Source organism: Xiphophorus couchianus, chromosome 6 (assembly GCF_001444195.1).
Source record: "Xiphophorus couchianus chromosome 6, X_couchianus-1.0, whole genome shotgun sequence".
Lineage (NCBI taxonomy): Eukaryota > Metazoa > Chordata > Actinopteri > Cyprinodontiformes > Poeciliidae > Xiphophorus > Xiphophorus couchianus.
The window spans coordinates 8113232-8135389 of NC_040233.1; the positions used below are offsets into that span (position 1 = coordinate 8113232).

The 22158-nt window shown below is 44.8% G+C and overlaps 1 protein-coding gene across 3 annotated transcripts in view; it reads right to left on the reverse strand.

The window, feature by feature from the left end:
- Nucleotides 1–22158, reverse strand: part of cdh24b (cadherin 24, type 2b) — a 239028-nt gene that overhangs the window by 76853 nt on the left and 140017 nt on the right. For all 3 annotated transcript variants that reach the window (XM_028021099.1, XM_028021098.1, XM_028021100.1), the window contains one exon: nt 19908–20075. In XM_028021099.1, the coding sequence (XP_027876900.1) occupies nt 19908–20075 (168 nt within the window). The remainder of the gene's footprint in view (nt 1–19907; nt 20076–22158) is intronic.

Sequence of the window (22158 nt, forward strand, 5' to 3'; positions counted from 1 at the left end):
GATGTTGCCGGGAAGCTTCCCATTAACATGGAAATCGCTTTCTCCGGCGCTCCACGGCTCACTGATGGCTTGGCGGAAGGAAGGGGGGAAAAAAAGAAAAGAAAAGAGAAAAAGAATGGCTTTAGCTCCAATTATTCTACGTGAGGGGGCACACTGCCAGGTCAGATGAAAAAGAAATGCAAAATAAATAAATAAATGAATAATAGCAAAGGCAGTCTCGCCGTGACTCCTGAACATTCTCAGCCAGCGGACGACCCGAGGAGAAAGAGCGACATATAAATCCAATTTCCACCAAAGCTACGGTTGAAACAACCAAAAAAAGGAGAAAGGAGGGGACGAAAACGGTTCCGTCTTGGCCTCTTTATGAAGTTTAGAATTTGCCACTTTTACTGCGTTATTACGCAAGAAGTTGCAATTGAAAATGGACCATTTCGAAAACACATAGCACTTTACACTAGACCCACAAATACACAACCACCACACAAATACATTTAGTTCCAACTTGTTCCAGGATCGCAGCTGGAATCGAACCTACAACCTTCCGAATACAATACGACTGCTCTACCCACTGATCCACAGTCCTCCCACAAATTAGGGATAATTTAAAGGGGCAGTATTATGTGTTTTCTAGTCAGTACCATTTTGGAGCACAGTCAAGACACTAGATTACTATATTTATCAAATCTGATTTAAAAGAAGTTTGACTTCATAATTTAACGCATTGAAGTTGAGCCTCTGTCTCTTTCTGAAACTCTGCCTTCAAGAAGTCATCACACCATCACTCCTCTATTCACCCACTAGCAGTTTTTACCAACGTTGTGCTGAGAAGCCACTAATTTACTGAGCTCAGCAGGTTCGCACTTCCACCAGGTGTTTGCTAATTGCAGCTGGCTAGTCTGAAGGAGCTGAGTGGAGGAGTCGCGGGTAAAGGGTAACCTCAGAAGCTGCAGCTCCGGGAAGGAGCTTCGACCTCGAAGGCGGAGCTAGATCCACCCAGGCCTTTTGCTCCGATGAATTGTTGCTATGGGAGATTCAAGGATTTCTCAAACCTGCAGGAATAACATGACAACGTAATATATGCATGTAGAATCTCTGCTCACAGGCTGTTTTTGCCTGCACTGGATTGCAGCAGAAAACCTCATCAGGGGCAAAGCTCTTCCCTCAAAGGGGCTGAGAATTTGATGGGGCTCTCATGTTAGGGTGGGGGGGAGAAGCGTCATTTGTTGCACATTTACAGCATATGTAGCGAGTGCAATAGAGGAAAGATAATAACAGCTCATACCCACAGGGGCTGACTGATCCTGCTTCTTCTTTAATGCTGGAGCAAGTGCTGGACACGAGACGCAGCGCAGTTAGCGGGGCCCCTGCAGATTTCATACCCACGCTGGGTGAAAGCCTAAAGGAAGCCATCCAAGCAGAGCTCCGAACTGTGCCACCACTGACTGCGGGGCACTAATGCGATGGCAGGCCTAATTGTGCGTTGTGATGCGAGGGAGCCATTTCAGGCCCCAGTGCTGTCTGGCGTTGGCTGCAAATCCAGCGTTCTGCATACACGCACGCATGTGAGATGCATTCGTGATAGAATCGGAGTGTTCGAATTTTCCAACCAACTCTTAAGACAATGATCAGCAGCATGTGTAAATAATCGCTTGTACACCAGCCTTATGCCGATTTCCCAGCGCATACTTGGCAGCGCGCGTGCAAACAAACAGAATCACATCTGCCCGCATCGCAACGTCTAAACACAGAAAATTTGCTGCATTCCGTTTCCCAGCACGCCATCAGCACCGCATCAGCTCTGCATGAGATGAAGCGATTTTTAGTTAGCCTGATTATTCGTGTTGCCGAAAAGCCATTTGCTTTTTTTTTTTTACTCCTCTCCTCTCCCCCCGCTACCACCTCCACGTCCGATCCCTCCGTTCTGTCATCTCCCTCCCTCCATCCTTCACGCTTTGGTGAACCTGCCCCCCGGGACTCGCTTTCATGCATTCTAAAGAGTTTATCGCGCAGGTCCAAACAACGGGAGACGCGGGGGCCGTGTGGGTGGCGACTGTTGGACGGGGATGGCCAGACGTGGGCAGCCGAGTTGGACCGCTCTCGCGTACTCCCCCCTCTCAACCCCCAGCCCAGACTCCAACTGAGCCCATTACGAGTCCACAAATGCACATTAGTTATGGCATTTAACTAAATTCATTATCGATGCCCTATTGAAGAGGACACAAGCTATTTTCGATATGTATTTGACGGGGCTGAGTGTGATTGGAATGCTAAAGAGAGAGCAGAACAGAGAAGCATGTTGGCTCATGCCAGAAGCAGTGGCATCATCTACCGCCTCTGTTAACAAGAGAGAGCAAATTTACACTACAGCATTTGTGCTCCACTAACATTTTATAAAGTTACTGTCCGCACTGTGTGTGACTTCCCATGTGTGTTAGTGTGTGGAAAAGGACACTCAGTGTGAGGGAATCACTTCTTTTTTGGGGGCATCAAGTCAGATCTTAGAAGTTTCTGTCTTGTATAGTGCGAATTAGCATAAAGTGTGTTAAGCTAGCTGTGTTGTACTGTCTCGTGACAGGGTGTGCTAAAGTTTCCTTCATCCATCCATCCATCCATCCATCCCTTTTCTTCCACTTATCCGGGGTCGGGTCGCAGGGGTAGCAACTTCAGAAGGGAGGCCCAGACTTCCCTCTCCCCAGTCACTTCTTCCAGCTCTTCCGGGGGAATCCCGAGGCATTCCCAGGCCAGCCGAGAGACATAGTCCCTCCAATGTGTCCTGGGTCTTCCCCTGGGTCTCCTCCCGGTGGGACGTGCCCGGAGCACCTCACCAGCTGGCTCCTCTCTACGTGAAGCAGCAGCAGCTCTACTCTGAGTCCCTCCCGGATGACTGAGCTTCTCACCCTATCTGTAAGGGAGAGCCCAGCCACCCTACGGAGAAAACCCATTTCGGCCGCTTGTATCCGCGATCTCGTTCTTTCGGTCATGACCCAAAGCTCATGACCATAGATGGGGGTGGGAACGTAGATCGACCGGTAAATCGAGAGCTTCGCTTTTTGGCTCAGCTCTCTCTTCACCACGACAGACCGGTACAGCACCCGCTTAACGGCAGAAGCTGCGCCAATCCGCCTGTCGATCTCCCACTCACTTCTTCCCCCATTCGTGAACAAGATCCCGAGATACTTGAACTCCTCCACTTGGGGCAGGACACCCCCCCCCCTGACCCGGAGAAGGCCCTCTACCCTTTTCCGGCTCAAGACCATGGCCTCGGATTTGGAGGCACTGATCCTCATCCCGGCCGCTTCACACTCGGCTGCGAACCGCTCCAGCGAGAGCTGCAGATCACGACCCGATGAAGCCAGAAGGACCACATCGTCCGCAAAAAGCAGAGATGAGATCCCAAGGCCACCAAATCGGATCCCCTCAACACCTTGGCTGTGCCTAGAAATTCTGTCCATGGAAGTGATGAACAGAATCAGTGACAAAGGGCAGCCTTCACTGCAAATCTTTTTAATTTTATCAACAAGGACAGCAACATGATCATCGCTTCAGAAGAACAGGCTCAAGGAGTTCTGACTATATGGAACCCTCTGCATATCAGGAGCAACCCATTAAAAAACAAGCTGATACATCGACTGGAGACAGAGAGACCAGTTCCCTTTTTCCTTCTCCCCTCCCTCTCTGCTCACCCACTCATTCACAGGATTCACAAGATACCTATGAAGAAATGTCTTCTGGACCGGAGTTTCTTAAATTTACAGGTGGAATGAATCAGCAGGTTCTCCTCGGCACGTCTCTCCTTAGCGCTCACGTAGCAGACCTCACTTCATTTAAGCCACCTGACTCTAACTTCCCAGAGGATCCACCACTCTGTGTTTCTGAGGTCTGAGGCCAGGGTCCAGATTTTGTCTTTACACATATCTTACTCCAGAATGTGTCTGGCCCCCCGGCACAGCAAAACAGGACATTACCTGTCCGGATCACTACAAGAAAATTTACAAAAATCAGAAATATAAAATACAGCTGTCCTAATTCAAACCTTAGACTGTTCCCCTGCCTAGAGGAACCTCAGACTGAAGAACTGGCCTCAAAAGGCACTTAAACTAACTCTTTTAAATACCAGATTTCTCTGTGCTAAAGCTCTATTAATTAATGATTTCATCTAGGGCTGAAACGATTCATCGAGTAACTCGAGTAACTCGATTACAAAAAATCCTCGAGGAAATTTATCTGCCTCGAAGCTTCGCTAAATTTATTGTATTGTAATAAGCAATGCTGTTAAATACGCAGCACACTGGTCTAGCCGGAGGGTTTTTGTGTTGCACATCGCTACCACTTCCGTTAGCGCCTGGAGCACATGTGCTAAGTTTGTAGCTATGGAGGGAACCGGAGAATGCTCAGAAGGAGAACCCCGAAAGCAACAAAAAATGTCAAAAGTTTGGGAACATTTTAGGCTAAACAGAAAGGACAACACAGCGCAATGCATCCACTGCAAAGCAGAATTGGCGTACCACAACAGCACGACATCAATGTTGCAGCATCTGAAGAGAAAACACCCGCTACATGCATCCAACTCGTACACGGTTGCCAACAGGTAACGTTTATGTTCTCTTTGCTAACTACCTTGTGTGATAATCTGCCATGTTATAGATGTAAATTGAGGCACATTATTTTGCTAACGTTACATCTAAACATAGCGGTTACTTAACCAGGTGTAGTGTAAATTGTATGTGAGGGTGGAACTGAGAGAAATTATGCAGGACTTAATGTACGTTTGTTAATAAAAATACGCAGCAACAGATTACAGGCATAAGCTGAAAAGCATTTATTTATTGGTGTCTTTCCATCCTGAAAAGTTACAGTCTTTTCTTCTCGCTACTGTTATGTATGAATTAGAAATTTTTGATTAATATTTTTGTAGTAATTCTATATTTGTTTATACCTAAGCAATCAAGAATAAATAATAGCATCGTTTTAATAAAAATAGCAACATTTTTGCATTTTATCATGACTAGTTAAGGCTGCAGAACTCTACAAACTCAAACCTTTACATTTTAAGTTTATTTTTTTTCTAACATATAGATTACATTCTTTTTTCCAATACATAAAAAAACATTTTACTGCATTTAGATTTTTCTGTGATGGTTAAAAATAATGCTTTTAATTAAAGCATCCTCAAAATTGCGTTATTATCAATAAAATGTTAGAGTTAAATGAGTTGTTTACTTAGTTCTTTTACGTGTATGTGTATTACTCACTGAAGATAAATACATAAACTAAAAGCTGGAGTATAGACATTTTTATAAGCATATTTGTGAGCCTGCCACTTTATTATTTGAATATAATTTAATATCTTAGTATAACTTTTCTTCAGGTTAAAACAAACTACTGTTGCAAGTAAACTTTCTAAACTACAAACATTTAACTGTTAGGGATGCTCAAAAAGGAGATATTGGACTGATCTGGACTAACTGGTGTTATTGCATATTTGCCAATAGTTTATTTTATAATTTTTTTTTATCCGATTACTCGATTAATCGTAAGAATAATCGATAGATTACTCGATTACTAAAATATTCGTTTACAACAGCCCTAATTTCATCACTGTGCTTAACATCAATGTTATGTTTCTGACAGAAACATGGTTGAATAACAATAATGAACCAATCGTACTAATTGAATCAGGCCACGGTGAGAACCAATGTGCTCCTGGAACGGACACAGAAGACTTTAGAAATTAAAAGATCCATGATGACAACCAGTTCCCTACCGTTCCCGACTCGTACATGTCCAGAAAAGTGCGCCCGATTCTCTGAAATATTGTTCTCTTTGGCGTTTCTTCCAGCATCAGCGTCTCATCCTCTGATTTTTTTGCCATCGTGGATTTGGCTCTGTCCAGCTTCACTTTTAAAACAACAATCTCTTTGTTAAGTTGATCATTTTCCGCTTCCAGGAATTCAATCTTTTCTGTCATCTTTCTTAGAGAATCCTGTGTGTTTTCTCTTATAATTTTGTGTGTCCGTTCCAGGAGCACATTGGTTCTCACCATGGAGTCGTAGTCGGTTTGTAATTGCTGTACCGTATTCCTGGCTTCGTCCAAATCTGAACTGAGTCGTCTGATTTTTTGTTTGCAATGTTCATTGCGACTTAGAAGCATCTCCTTCACTGTTTCATAGTTGCTCGTGTCGCTGGTGTTCTGGCTACGTTGGAGACGCTGGATTTTCTTCATCAACGTTGAAACCATCTCTTTGACCTGCTCGTTTTCGCGCTCGTACTTCATGCAGTTCCTCTCCAAACTGTTTGTTCTTTCCACCAGGAAAACGTTTCCTCCCATTGAAGTAGTCTTTACTTTTGCCAAAAAATAATCCTTCTCTGCCATGGTACTTGTCTCTTCGTGTCGAACCTAAAACCGCAAATGAATTTTTCTGTGGAATCTGGGAATACAGAGACAGTGACCAGTGATGTCACAGACAGGATGAGTGACATCACTGCTTCACATCAAAGCCACAAGAAGTCTGTTGTGTGGGTGGGGGGATGTTTTTTTTTAAACTTTATTCTCAGACACACTGTAAAACAACAGAGTGAAACATTTGTCTTCCCCGGGGCCTCCTCCCGGTGGGACGTGCCCGGAACACCTCACCAGGGAGGCGTCCAGGAGGCATCCTGACCAGATGCCCCTCAACTGGCTCCTCTCGATGTGAAGGAGCAGCGGCTCTACTCTGTGTCCCTCCCGGATGACTGAGCTTCTCACCCTATCTCTAAGGGAGAGCCCAGACATCCTATGGAGAAAACCCATTTTGGCCGCTTGTATTCTTCAGTCTTGTATTTATTTAGTTACTTATTTTTGGTTAAATGATCAACTAATCTTCCGGAGATTAAAGTTAAATCTTTTCTAACTGCCTCAAAATGGCCAAATTAGCTGAATTAGGTAGAAAGTAGGTCAGGCTGTTTGAGGGTGTTTACACATCTCATAGTCTGGTAGACTCAGTTCAATTGGGGTTCACATTCACACTGCACTGTGTCAAACTAATCCAAACTAATTGGAAAAACCTGTTCCCACCTTCGCCTGTGGTGGCGATGGACCAAGAACCAATGAAGGAAATGACACAAAAACATCAGAGGAAGACTTCAGGGGAAGACTTCTTCTCTTCACGAAATCTTAACAGACAAAGGGGTAAAGGGACAGAATCCAAATTTAAGAGATATAACACTGCTCCATCTTTCCCATTCTCTAAAAATCAGACCAATTACAGTAGACAATGTTGTTTATCTGTCACTGGGGATCAAGCATAAAATATCAGGTTCAAAGTTGTGTGTTTCAGCACATCTGTGCCCCCACAAATGTACCTATTAAAAAATGTAGTAAGATCAGCTCGACCAGTTGAGCACAAGTACAAGGCAACAGGATGAGGAGGGGCAGCTCTACATTAGTTTATGATCCATATAACACAGCCACTTTCTCTGGAATAATAGTCCAAAGGACTTAATACTATCACAACTGTATGATGGAATTTTTTTGTTTGTTTGGAAATCAACTTTTGATAGTGGCAACCAGACAATTTCTAAGGCACAGCATTATAAATATATATATATATATATATATATATATATATATATGACCACTGATTGCTTTCGATTGGACTTGACGATGACTACACTAGTTTATGGTGGGACTGTGAAAGCGAATGGCCTAACGAGGGATTTGTCAGCGAAGCCAATTTCTGCCAGGCTGACTAAAAGTGATTGTGCACTGCGAGTGTTTTAAACAGGACCAGATGGGAGAGGCTGCGATGAGGGACACCGGGATTCACTGAGTGTGAAGACGACTAGACCGTGTGCGTCTGCTCACCTCTGACTGATCACACAAGCGCACGGACCTGTGTGTACCTGTGTGTACCTGTGTGTACCTGTGTGTACCTGTGTGACGCTGTTCCTTAGCACAGGTCACAGAGATCACAAGAATTAAGGTGGACTTCCACGGACGCAGGGAAGCTTTGGGCAAAAACCGAGGTTATGTCATTCTTCGTGTAAACTGCTGGCTCTTCCTCTCATCCCGCTGTATTGTCTTTTGCTTTTGTTCTTTTCTTTACGTCTCATTCCTGCTTAAAGACATAATTCTTTCTTCATGCCCTCTCTACTTCATCCGTTTCATTCACTCCCCCTTCTCACTCGTTTTACGCCGGAGTGTTTGTCTCCCCGTCTCTCCGTGGCTTCCCTTACATCCCCGGAGCCATTCCTCACCCACTCCCTCACTGTCTTACTTCCTTAACAACTTCATCACGTCCCTTTTTATTGAGACTCCATCTTTCTCTCTTTTAGAGAAAAGAATGCTCCTACTCAAACATAAACATACGTTGATGCGCCTTCCTCGTTCTCCTCCTCCTCCTCGATGAATTTCTCATCCCATTCACACTCTCTCCATTACAACTTCTCTCTCTCTCTCTCTCTCTCTCCAGGGGAATGAATTAGTAATATTTATGATGAAGCCCACTCTGAGGTACTCTCTCGGTCGCTCCCTCACGCCGTGTCTCATTTCCCTGGTGCATAAAATGACACTGATCTTATCGGTGCTACCTATGTAGTCATCTGTCAGCCCATCTATCATTCCATCCATCAAACCGGTGCTGGAGTGATGGCTCCTTCAGTGTTTTATGTGACACCGCTGGCGAACCAAGGTTGTTTGGGAGCCACATAAAAAATAAAAAATAAAAAACGCGAAGTGGCACCTGCGCTCCTGTCTGCGGACTTGTCACCGAACAGAGTTGTGGCTTTTCAAACGGTTCTTTCACACAGAAAGTTTTTCAAGCACAAGTTATGAGACTCTGGGAACATCTGGGAGTTTTTGTGTGTGTGTGTGTGGAAAAAAGGCTGCAGCGAGCATCACCAGGCACTGAATCAAAGTTTTGCCCTTTGGGAGCCTGCAGATTTATTGGATGGGGTAGAGCAGGTGGACTGATCTCTAGGGTTTCTGTCACATCATGACACATAGTGGCATTTCAAGTTAGAAAGAATAAAGTGGTTGTGATTTGTTTCATTAAAAGCAAGTTTTGCCCTTGATGGTTTGATGAAAAACTCTGTAGTTGGGAGAACTTGTGTTTTTGTAGTTATTTAATATTTTCAACAGTGCTTGTCCCACAGTACTTCAGAGGTGCTCCCAAGATAAAAAGCTCCACAATCTTTGGCTAAGCAAAGATGTTTTATGATAAAAATAACAAATAAAAAAAAATCTCAACTGTAAGGTTTTTACAAATAAGGGTATCACAAATCAACAATTTTATTTTAAAGAGTTTGCAAACAGTTTAGAGCAGTCCTGTCCATGTTTAACTGGTGCATTTGTTGCCATTTTCATACTTTCGTAAATGAAACCAAATGAGCAAATTGCAAATCATTCTTTTTGTGTTTTCACAAATTAAATAAATTTGACAATAAAGACAGTCGGTCCAAAATCCAGCTCCAGCCGAGTTAAATCCAGCTTGTTAAAGTATACAAACTTTATAAAATATGCCGGAAAATGGGATCTGAAAACGTGGATGATTCTCATGGATGATTCTGATCATCAAAGACTTTTGAGGACATTTTAATATCAGTAAAATTGTCTTCTGTGTTTTCGTAACAGAGTGTTGTTGACTTATGCAATGATTAGTGGATTCCTGTCAATGAAACAGTTCAACTCAAGATATAAATGCTTTTTTTCCCCCAAATGGGCTAGGAAACAACAATGACATTATACGTGATCAATGTCAGTAGATAGTACCCATGATGGAGTTTAAGAATTTCACTGAATTTTGAACCAGAATCGCACAGCATTCTGGGGGTTGTAGGCAAAGAAAAGGCCTTAGCTGTTTCTCCTGTCAGCTACCTAGCTAGTAAGCTACCTGAACTAAGCTAGGTCAGCTAGAGCTCGCTCCACTAGTTAGTTAAGCTAGCCGTTTAGCTAGCCTACAAGTGAAATAGGTAAGGCTTTTTCAACTAACTCACTTACTCCTTGGTTACCTAGTAACTATTATCAATGTGCAGTGATATGAAACTCTTACATCGTGTTACAGTTTTCAGTCATCTTGTCCAGGCCTTACTTCAAAATAAAAGTCTTGCACAATGACAGTGGAGGTTCTAGTATGAACGGACGACTGTCTTCTGCTGAAGCCTATTTTACCAACACACAGAAGCCTTTTACCATATAACTTGTCTTACATTTAATAATTATCTGTATAATTATCTCATTCATGTTACTTCTAATGAGCTTACAAAAGGGAAATCTAGAAAAATACAAAGGAAGATGTCGAGATTTATAGAGAGTGATGTATAAAAAGACAGCAAATATCTACATTTCAGCAATATTTTGGTGGTCTAATCATCCCTTTATTTCACAAAAAAATGTCATAAATCTATCTGTACATCAAAGAATAATCAAATGCAGTCCAGATTACTTCAAAAAATGTTAAATTGACATTTAAATCAGTTGTGCGTTTGAAGCTGCCAATCAGATTGAAGCTTCAGTTTGGTTTTTACGGCCATTTCTCATTAGAAGGCTTACTCTGTCTGCAGGCGCCATAAACTGACCGGACAAATGATCAATAGAAATCTGTTCTGGGTGCAATTTAAAAAAACGTTTTGTGAAGTGTTGGTGCCACCCTATAAGGTCAAGCTGTCCCGGGTGGCAAGTCACATTACAAGACAGCTAATGAGACACACCACATATTACACACCCACAAATATTATCTGGTGTAAAAAAAAAAAAATTACCGCAACTAGTATCGGAACAACAGCATCTGTCTGACTTCAACTACTTTAGCTGAAACACTAAGAATAACTTGTAGCTTTACAAAAAGCTCAAGGGATTCAGCAAACCGATTTCTTCATCGCAAATTGTATTTTAAGTCTTTGTGACAATAGGAAGTTGTGTAATTAAGTTACCAGCAACGTCTTCCTCGAATGTTCCATCCATCCATCCATCCATCTTCTTCCGCTTATCCGAGGTCGGGTCGCGGGGGTAGCAGCTTCAGAAGGGAGGCCCAGACTTCCCTCTCCCCAGCCACTTCTTCCAGCTCCTCCGGGGGAATCCCGAGGCGTTCCCAGGCCAGCCGAGAGACATAGTCCCTCCAGCGTGTCCTGGGTCTTCCCCGGGGCCTCCTCCCGGTGGGACGTGCCCGGAACACCTCACCAGGGAGGCGTCCAGGAGGCATCCTGACCAGATGCCCAAGCCACCTCAACTGGCTCCTCTCGATGTGAAGGAGCAGCGGCTCTACTCTGAGTCCCTCCCGGATGACTGAGCTTCTCACCCTATCTCTAAGGGAGAGCCCAGCCACCCTACGGAGAAAACCCATTTCGGCCGCTTGTATCCGCGATCTCGTTCTTTCGGTCATGACCCAAAGCTCATGACCATAGATGAGGGTGGGAACGTAGATCGACCGGTAAATCGAGAGCTTCGCTTTTTGGCTCAGCTCTCTCTTCACCACGACGGACCGATACAGCGCCCGCTTGACAGCAGACGCTGCGCCAATCCGCCTGTCGACCTCCCGCTCACTTCTTCCCCCATTCGTGAACAAGATCCCGAGATACTTAAATTCCTCCACTTGGGGCAGGACACCCCCCCTGACCCGGAGAAGGCACTCTACCCTTTTCCGGCTCAAGACCATGGCCTCGGATTTGGAGGCACTGATCCCCATCCCGGCCGCTTCACACTCGGCTGCGAACCGATCCAGCGAGAGCTGCAGATCACGATCTGATGAAGCCAAAAGGACCACATCGTCTGCGAAAAGCAGAGATGAGATCCTGAGGCCACCAAATCGGATCCCCTCAACACCTTGGCTGCGCCTAGAAATTCTGTCCATGAAAGTGATGAACAGAATCGGTGACAAAGGGCAGCCCTGGCGGAGTCCAACTCTCACCGGAAACGAGCCCGACTTACTGCCGGCAATGCGGACCAGACTCTGACACCGGTCATACAGGGACCTGACAGCCCGTATCAAAGGGCCCGGTACCCCATACTCCCGGAGAACCCCCCACAGGGCTCCCCGAGGGACACGGTCGAACGCCTTCTCCAAGTCCACAAAACACATGTAGACTGGTTGGGCGAACTCCCATGCACCCTCCAGGACCCTGCTGAGGGTGTAGAGCTGGTCCAGTGTTCCACGACCAGGACGAAAACCACACTGCTCTTCCTGAATCCGAGGTTCGACTATCCGACGGACCCTCTTCTCCAGGACCCCTGAATAGACCTTGCCAGGGAGGCTTAAGAGTGTGACCCCTCTATAATTGGAGCACACCCTCCGGTCCCCCTTTTTGAACAGGGGGACCACCACCCCAGTCTGCCAATCCAGAGGAACTGCCCCCGATGTCCATGCGATATTGCAGAGTCGCGTCAACCAACACAACCCTACAACATCCAGAGCCTTAAGGAACTCCGGGCGGATCTCATCCACCCCCGGGGCCTTGCCACCGCGGAGCTTTTTAACCACCTCGGCGACCTCGCCCCCAGAGATTGGAGAGCCCAACCCAGAGTCCCCAGGCTCCGCTTCCTCAGTGGAAGGCATGTTGGTGGGATTGAGGAGGTCTTCGAAGTACTCTGCCCACCGGCCCACAACGTCCCGAGTAGAGGTCAGCAGCACACCATCCCCACTATAAACAGTGTTGGTGCTGCACCGCTTCCCCCCCCTGAGACGCCGGATGGTGGACCAGAATCGCCTCGAAGCCGTGCGGAAGTCTTTCTCCATGGCCTCTCCAAACTCCTCCCACACCCGAGTTTTTGCCTCAGCAACCGCCCGAGCCGCATGCCGCTTCGCCCGCCGGTACCCATGAGCTGCTTCCGGAGTCCCACAGGCCAAAAAGGCTCGATAGGACTCCTTCTTCAGCCTGACGGCATCCCTCACCGAAGGTGTCCACCAACGGGTTCGAGGGTTGCCGCCGCGACAGGCACCGACAACCTTGCGGCCACAGCTCCGATCGGCCGCCTCGACAATGGAGGCACGGAACACGGTCCACTCAGACTCCATGTCCCCCACCTCCCCCGGGACATGTTCGAAGTTTTGCCGGAGATGGGAGTTAAAGCTCCGTCTCACAGGGGATTCCGCCAGACGTTCCCAGCAGACCCTCACAACACGTTTGGGCCTGCCAGGTCTGACCGGCTTTCGCCCCCGCCACCGGAGCCAACTCACCACCAGGTAGTGGTCAGTGGACAGCTCCGCACCTCTCTTCACCCGAGTGTCCAAGACATACGGCCGCAGATCCGATGAAACGATGACAAAGTCGATCATCGAACTGCGGCCTAGGGTGTCCTGGTGCCAAGTGCACATATGGACACCCTTATGCTTGAACATGGTGTTCGTTATGGACAATCCATGGCGAGCACAGAAGTCCAGCAACAGAACACCGCTCGAGTTCAGGTCGGGCGGGCCGTTCCTCCCAACCACGCCCCTCCAGGTCTCACTGTCGTTGCCCACGTGAGCGTTGAAGTCCCCCAGCAGAACAAGGGAGTCCCCAGGAGGAGCACTCTCCAGTACCCCCTCTAAGGACTCCAAAAAGGGTGGGTAATCTGAACTGTCGTTCGGCCCGTAAGCACAAACGACAGTCAGAACCCGTCCCCCCACCCGTAGGCGGAGGGATCCTACCCTCTCGTTCACCGGGGTAAACCCCAACGTACAGGCGCCGAGATGGGGAGCAACAAGTATGCCCACTCCTGCCCGACGTCTCTCTCCCTGGGCAACTCCAGAGTGGAAGTATGTCCAGCCCCTCTCAAGGAGACTGGTTCCAGAACCAGAGCCATGCGTCGAGGTGAGACCGACTATTTCTAGCCGGAACCTCTCGACCTCACGCACTAGCTCCGGCTCCTTCCCCACCAGAGAGGTGACATTCCACGTCCCAAGAGCCAGTTTCTGCAACCGAGGATCGGACCGCCAGGGTCCCCTCCCTTGGCCGCCACCCATCACACAGTGCACCCGACCCCTTTGGCCCCTCCCACGGGTGGTGGGCCCATGGGAGGGGGGGCCCATGTTTCCTCTTCGGGCTGAGCCCGGCCGGGCTCCATGGGTAAAAGCCCGGCCACCAGACGCTCGCCATCGTGCCCCCCCTCCAGGCCTGGCTCCAGAGTGGGGCCCCGGTGACCCGCGTCCGGGCGAGGGAACACCAAGTCCAAGGTTTTCCTTCATCATTGGGGTCTTCGAATGTTCTCCCACTTTAATCACTTGACTCCGACACGGATTCTTGTTCTCGTGGAAGATCTGTGTTGTAATTTAGAGTAAGAGTAAGAAGTCATTCTGAAGTGATCTCGGAAATGGAAACTGACTTTTCTTCCCAAAATAAATCACTTTTTCCAGGTCCAAGAACTACATGCAAAGTAACACTTAGGGGAAAACCAAAAGATAACAAGATCGCTGAAAAATTTCAGACCTTCGTCTGGGATTATTTGTCAGTCTATAAAACTGGATACACATCAGTCACACAGAGACATGTGACATCAGCCACTTACACCATCTATTGTTCTTTTCAAACGTAGGATGAAGGAGGATTATATTGCTTATATATGTAAACATAGAATTGTGCAAAACTATTCATCCAGCCCTCATTTCTTAATAGCTTGCTTCCAGAAGCAAGGGCTTCTCATAATCTGACTCTGGGTCTTTTGCAAAAAATCTTCTTCAACTTCTCTCGGTTCTTTTTACAGCTTAAATTCATTCGCTCTATTATTACTTTTGCTGTCGTTTGTTTGCTACGGCACTTAACCTATAAATCATTCATGTGCAAATATATCTAAATTCAGGTACTGGACTGGTTTTTGCAGCAATTTATAAAAACAAACAGCGTAGCACAGAACCGCCCACTAATAATGGGATCTTCAAGTTCTTTGCTCTTAGCAACATGTCACCAAAAATAAAATAAAATAAAAAACACATTCTGATGTGATTTTCCCTAGCAAGAGTCACACACAAAAACAAAAAACAGAGCCAAGGACGGTTCAGCGGGCTTCACAACGTACTTTCGCTGCAACACGGCAATTTCCCTAGAGGGATGTGAGATTTTAATGCATCTTGGGGAAGTGTGAATTGAGTCCTGAAAAACCCCCCCAGAAAAAAACAGAGAACTGTGCAGCTGAAGGTCATATAGGAAAGTATTAGACGTGTAAGAAAATAACTGTCTCTGGTAGATAAGTGTCTGAAAGTCACAACGGTATTCAAGAAGTAAGAAATTTGGGGAAGGCGTTTCTTGATACCAATTGGAAAGTAGAAGTCTTTTGCACACAACCGATGCTGCAGTAAGTCATTAAATAGATAAAACTGAGAAGGTTTCTTGTTTTACTGGCTGTGTGTGAATTTGTACAAATATAGCTGCGCACAAAAGCAAGTCCAGACAAGAAAACCTCGATATGCAAATCTGTGGTTGGAGGAAGAGGAGATTTCAGAGGAAAAAAAAGGTGAAAATAGCAGATTTCAGTTATTTAAAATGGCCCGGTCAAAGTTCAGGTCAATATCTCATTTAGAATTTGTGGCACACAAAATAAAATATGATTCATATAAATAACACTACTGTCTCTTTATTACAATACTCAATATCAATATAGCAAGAAACTACAATAAATAAGGTGAAGCACGTTTTGACTCTTTATTCTTGGAGGATATTTAGCTGACGCTTGTTGTTTGACGTAGTACAAACATGTTTTAAATGCTGAAAACATAAGCATGCCACACTTTTCAGAGTGTAACTGAGACTTTCCCAAGCACAGTATGTTGGCCTCAGCCACTGTCTAATCATGCTTCAGATTGGTAGATTGGGAGAAAGAAGTCCATTGCACTGCATCGAAGTGAAGTTGTATCTTGAGAAAAACAACTTAAAGGTTTAATTTTGTAAAAAAAAAAATTTTAAAAAGAAGCTTCTTAGATGTGGGTAACGATATTTCTTGTGCAGAGGACTGCAGCAGTGTGCTAGAAAAAAAACGGTTGTTCAGATACATTTAGAGGTTCCTTTATGCCATTTCAAAAATGATCCCCAAAGGAGTGTGTGTTTAAATTGTCATATTTGCCAATGAAGCACCTGGAAATATCCAACATTCATTCATTCAAAAAAAAACAACAAAAAAAAAAAACAAAATCAGCCGCAATCTGCATAGTAACCTATTTTTCCTCCACCGCGCTTCTTCCTTTGGGCTTAGAGAAATCCCCTAACAATGTTTAAAACTATGCACACAACAAATTCACTTAGTTCCTAAAATCATGTCTTGGAAGAAGAGGGGAAAGAATTTCTAGGGTGAAGTGCAAATAAGCAGGAGAGAAAGGTTTCCTTTTTCTTTCTTTTTTTTCCCCTCCTCCCTGCTGCGTAGCCAATACTTGTTTTGCACAGTATGATGTACTCCTCTCTTTCTGTTAAATGCCACACGGAATAAGCAGCGCTGACCTTGGGAGACAACAGGGGCCGGATTTGAGGGTATCTTTTTAAAAGCCCGCCGGCGTAATCGAGTGAAGCGGCGGGATGGCTGGCTTTGATGGCGTCTCCGGGTGCAGAGTGTTAGGGGGCGGGGGGAAGAGCGGGACGCAACGCCCGATCCACACACGGAAAAACACGGGAACGCGTGGGCCGTTAACACACTCACACATACGCACAAAAAAAGAAAATCTGGGCACAGAGATTCAATAAGGTGAGGACACGGTGTGGAGAATCTGGGGGACCGGGAGGTTTTAGAGTAGCCACCGGCGCCGTCAGAGCCACCGTCACTCAGACAGAACAAAATAAGTGGGGGGGGGGGGGGGGGGGTTCTCGTCGAAGAAGCCCTCTGGTCCTCAAAGTAGCTCAGTCCAAATCGCCATATTTGATGGAGAATCAAGTCGACCAACAAAGCTGCTGCCCCAGGATATCATTAGTTCAATTTTTGGCATTGAAGCCAGCGCTGCGTTGGACAAGAAACCTTTATCATAAGCCGGTCCGGCTCCTGAGTGTTCTTTTCCTGCCTGTACCTGTGGTCTTCATGGCAACGGTGCATGTTTATCTCCCGCTGTACCTGGCAGGCAGTTGGACTAGGAGTCGTATCCTGTGTGAAATCTTAATGTGGCAGAGTTTCCACACTGCAAGAGCAGCACAGATTATTAAAACAAGAGTGTGAGCGTGACAGCCGTGAACCCGGCATGTTTACAGTTCTGTTTATTCTAGTATGAACACATGTTGTATCGTAAGAGTGGAATGATCAGTAATATCTGCCTTAAATGTTTCCCCCTTGCCAGTAATCTTTGTCACTGCAAAATGATAGACTTCAAATTGTTTGGAAATGGCCTTATGACCCCAGATTGATTTCCCAGCAACAGTTCATTCTCCATGTCTAAATCCTTAGCTGATGATCAAATAATCGAGGATATTTGATTGACAAGCCCAAGGCTACTACTTCCTCTTTCAAGGCTGCATACAATGTGTGCATGGCTGGTCTACTGTAGTAAAGATGTTTTTGACTAATAAATGGTAGAAAGAAATAGCAAATATGAATGCAGCCTCGAGCTAAGAGAGTGGAGAAACACAATGGAAAGCTAAAGTTAAAACTATATCGTCACTAGCAGCTCTGAATGGATTTAACATTTACAGCTGTATCTGAATGATTATACACCATTATCTTACATTTTGTATTTTCATAAATCCCCTCAAATGTCTTCCAATTATCTCAGATCGGGCCACGGGGTAATGATGCAGGAAACAACACGAGCATTCCTCTGGGGCGTTCCCTAAAATGTTCCAAGACCAGAAAGACGGCACTTGGTCTGGAGGGTGCTTGTTCTACTCCTGGACTTCCTAATACACCAGCTAGGAAAAAAAAACCCAAAGAGGGGCAATAAGGAGGCCTGACCAGATACCCAAAATAAAATGTCCAAACAAGTTTATAGCTTGACAAGATTGAAGCAGTTGGTGACCTAAAAACAAAATTAAAGCTGCAGAACAAAACAAATGTTAATTTTTTTACATATTAAAACTGTCACTATGTCGTGACAGCATGAAATGAGACGGGTAACCTGTGGGAAAAAATTGAGCTCCTTTGCCTTTTCCCAGTGCTAACTAGAAACAACCAATTAAAACCAGGAAGTGAGTCTTAGCGCTGTCAATCACCCTCCAAGTGGCGCTACTCAACTCCTCCCCCCTTGCTCTGTCCTCTGCAGAGCCTGTTGTGAATGCTAGGCGAGTTAGCATTGCCACAGATGGCGGTGGATAAATAGTTCTCCTGTAACGGTAAGTAGTTTCTCCACCATTTGCACATTTAGCAGCAGGTGCATGATGATGACTGACAGCGTTCAGGGCCTCCCCCTCGCTCTGACTGGTTGGTGTTGGTCAGAAGCGGTGCATTTCTTCACACGGCAATATTAGCGCCAGAAGGAGGTGGAGGAGATCGATCTTTTCACAGATGATCTGTATCATACTGTCACGACATGTTGGCTCTTTTTAACCAATACGTCAAAAAACATAAGATTTTTTATAAAGGGGAGACACTGCAGCTTTAATGAAAACTCTTACTCACAAAAATATATCAGATGTGTAAATGGTGAATGATCTGTACTTGTTTAGCATTTTTATCAAGTCCTGAGTTCAAAATTGCTCGCTTGGATTTGCAACTTTGTAGTCTCCTTTGCTTTTCCCTATTTCTATCTTTTTCTACCACATCAAAATACATTAAACAATGTGTATGTACATATTTTATCTTCAAACAATGCAAAAGAATAGGCTGATAAATCCAAGTCCTGGATGCAGCAGGCTAAAAAAAACACACACAGCAACAGGAGTGTAAATGCGTAGGCGAGGTTTTGCACACAGGCCTGTAGAAAGCCATACACGCTAACAACACACACACACACACACACACACACACACACACACACACACACACCCATACACAGAAAGAACCCTGCCAAGGCTCTTATCAGGAACCTTCTTCCTTTAAGGAAACTTGAACCACAGGGTATTTTATCATGATTGTCATTGTCAGTTTGCGTTAGCTTTAATTCTTCTTCCTGGAACTAGTCTTCAAATCTGAGCACGCTGACATGACATGCTTAGCCAGTGTATATTTAAAAAATGCCTTAATGAAAAATTTAAAGCCACTCAGATCATGATTTTGAACATTAAGGAGCAACTTTTAGGCAATTTACTTCCCAATCACAGTCTGCTCTACAGAGTGTCTTTTAGGGATAAGGTTTAATCAACGATCTGCCTGCTCAACACGTGAAAAGAAGAGAGCATTGATTTTTTTTTTCTCCACTTTCTTTCTTTTTAATAATTTGATTGCGACATAGAAGAAATCACACGGTAGCACTGTTAATAGAAAAGCAATTAGGCCAGCGCATGTCAAGGCTCTGTCAGAAAATGTGATGCAATCTGACAGTCCAGCTGCAGATGGAAATAGTAGCTGATCTATGATAGCAGAGGCGAGTTAAATCTATGCCTGAATGTTTGATGAGATGTTTTCCTGCCCTGCAGGAGTTTCCTCTGCCGGGCTGCAGCTGCGAAAATCCTGACAAGACCTGTGGGTCAGAAAGGTTCTGAAAAAAAAACAAAAAACCCTCCTCCGTCTCCTGCTGCACAGAGAAAACAGCCCTCCGTGTTTGTTTTCTCCTTGAGTTTTCTGATAACAGGAACAACAGAGTTAGCAGGGGCATAACAAAGTAAGCCGCTTCCGCAAGTTCGCTTGGTGACTGACAGCTGGGCTCGGCTTCGTTTGTTCTAATGAGACGCTGGCCCAACCAGTTCGGTTCTGTGGACCGTGAGGAATTATTCCCACATGGTGCGCGCGCGCGAACAGAATGCATGAGAGTTGGCGAATTGGAGGAGGAACAACAATTATTGCCCATATGCACCCCCGCCCCCCTGCGAGCGCGGCGCGTCCAGCAGGCCGGGCGTTCCCATATGTTGGAGCTGCTCTGTCTGTCTGTTTCTGGGAAGCGCTGCGAGTTACTCACTCTGGGTGAAACGGGGAGGGTTGTCGTTGACGTCTGTGAGCTTCACAGTGACGGTGGTGGTCCCGGATAATCCGCCCAGGTGGCCCCCCATGTCTTTGGCCTGAAGGACCACGAGGTACTGGTCCTGGGTCTCCCTGTCCATATCAGGGATCGCTGTGCGTAAAATCCCTGTAAAAAAAAATAAATAAATAAACAAATAGAAACACACACACGAAAAAAAATCAGGTCCAAGATTAATTTTTATAATAAGTTGGTAAAACTAAACAGTAAAAGGTCAAGACTTATGCCCAAGAGACTAAAAGCTTTTTATGTTGTGTTCAATATTTATAAGTGATTACCTGTTGGTTTCAAACTTGTTCTTTTATTTTTTATTAAAGGCCACAGACTGGTGATTTATTTTCTTTTTACAAATGTTCCTATACAAGTGTGTTCAGATCAAGACTGAAGTAAAAACAAAAAAGTGAAAAAAAGAGCACAAGACAGTAGAGAACATATACAAGTTGCCATAGACAAAAATAAAAAGTTAAAACTCTCTACAGTATTACTTTACTCTAACTCTATTGTCTACAGTTAGTTTTGAGACAACATGCTTGGCCCTAGAGAGTCACATCATGGAAGGGAAGTTAAAATACGAACATACAATCACATTTCTGACACTCTCCTTCATTCGGCTCAGACACAGAGAAAAAAAAAGAAACTGTCTAAGCAAAACCCTTCGTGATCTTGCTTGAGCTATCTATCCTTTCTCACCCATGTCTCTAGCGTTGACGATTTATTCGTAGATGAGTGCTTCATCATTTTACAATATTTTAACAATATTGTGCCACATAACCATTAAGCATTTTCTTTTTGCTCTTGCATGAAAACGAAGAGTAAGAATGTTGCCCTGCCTATAGATGTCCGTAAATCGTCCTACATGAGGGGCTTTGAGAACAACTCGAACTTTGTTAGGAAGTAACAAAACAAAATTCAAGAATCCTTTATAAAAGTGGCCAACTTTACCAGGAGAGATCAAGAACGTAGAGGAAACAAAATGAAGATGGAAACCACGAGAGAATCCAAAGCTAATAGAAGACATGACTGACTGGGACTAGAAGGAGGGGATATATAAATGAGTATAAATAGTTTAATAACATGCATGTACTGTAGGTTCCAGGGAATAGTAGAGGTGACGAGACGGTGACAGTGGAACCCCATGAATAAGGTACCACACTGGCTAGTAGGGGAGAGCGGGGTATTGTGAGCCATTTTTTACATTTGTTTCCCTATAGGCAAGGTAAAATGATGTATCAGTAAAATGTAAACATTTCCTATTAATTTGGGATGTTTCCTAGCTATGGAAGTTATCAGAATATCGTCAAGACAAAGGACAATGAAAATATGATTGTTTTAAAAAAAGTGGTCCTGTGTCTCACTTTACCCCAGATCAGGGGTAAAGTTAGACAGACCAGAAAAATCAATGGGGTAAATTGAACCATTTGGGGGTAAGCTGATACACTTACGTTTTCCACTTTAATACTACCATAACACATGTTGTAACAATTTGAATCCTGACTGACAACCTAACCTTCAAAAACAAAAAAATGTCAGACTAGGATCAGTGTTATGGAGATTGGTTAATTATAGTTAGCACTTGAAAGTAACCCAAAGTATTAAAATGTAAATCAAATACAACATAATATACTTCAAAATGTTTTAATTAACATTCACAGTGTGAGAATCATAACACAGGACCTTTAGCTAGTATCTGGGTGTCAAGAGCAAAGTACAAGCAGAACCAGCTAATGCACAGTCTGGGTCTCAGAACATGGACCCATAATCGGAACTTGTCTTCATTCATCCATCCTGTTCTGGTGGAGGCACCTTTGGCTCCTGGAGGTGCTCCTATCAGGGAGTCATCCTTAAACCTAACTCTGGGGAAGACAAACATAGGAGGTATGGCATTCCTAGCAGCATTCACTGCACACACCACAGTCACTAGTTCTCCCCTCTCAGATGATGTGATAGAACCAACTTGCTCTTTTCCTTTCTCTGTCACAACCTGAATCAAGATAGAAAGTCTAGAATCAGGGACAAATATACAATCAGTAGGTTACTATTGGTCTAAAAGTACATTGTATTTAATTTCATTCCATTCATTTTTCCAGCTCACAGGTTCACTGTTATTATCACAATCCACTCAATATCAGTATGGTGCTCTCTTGTATATCATGTGTTGCTTACCTGTCGTGGCTTTTGAACTGTAAAGACG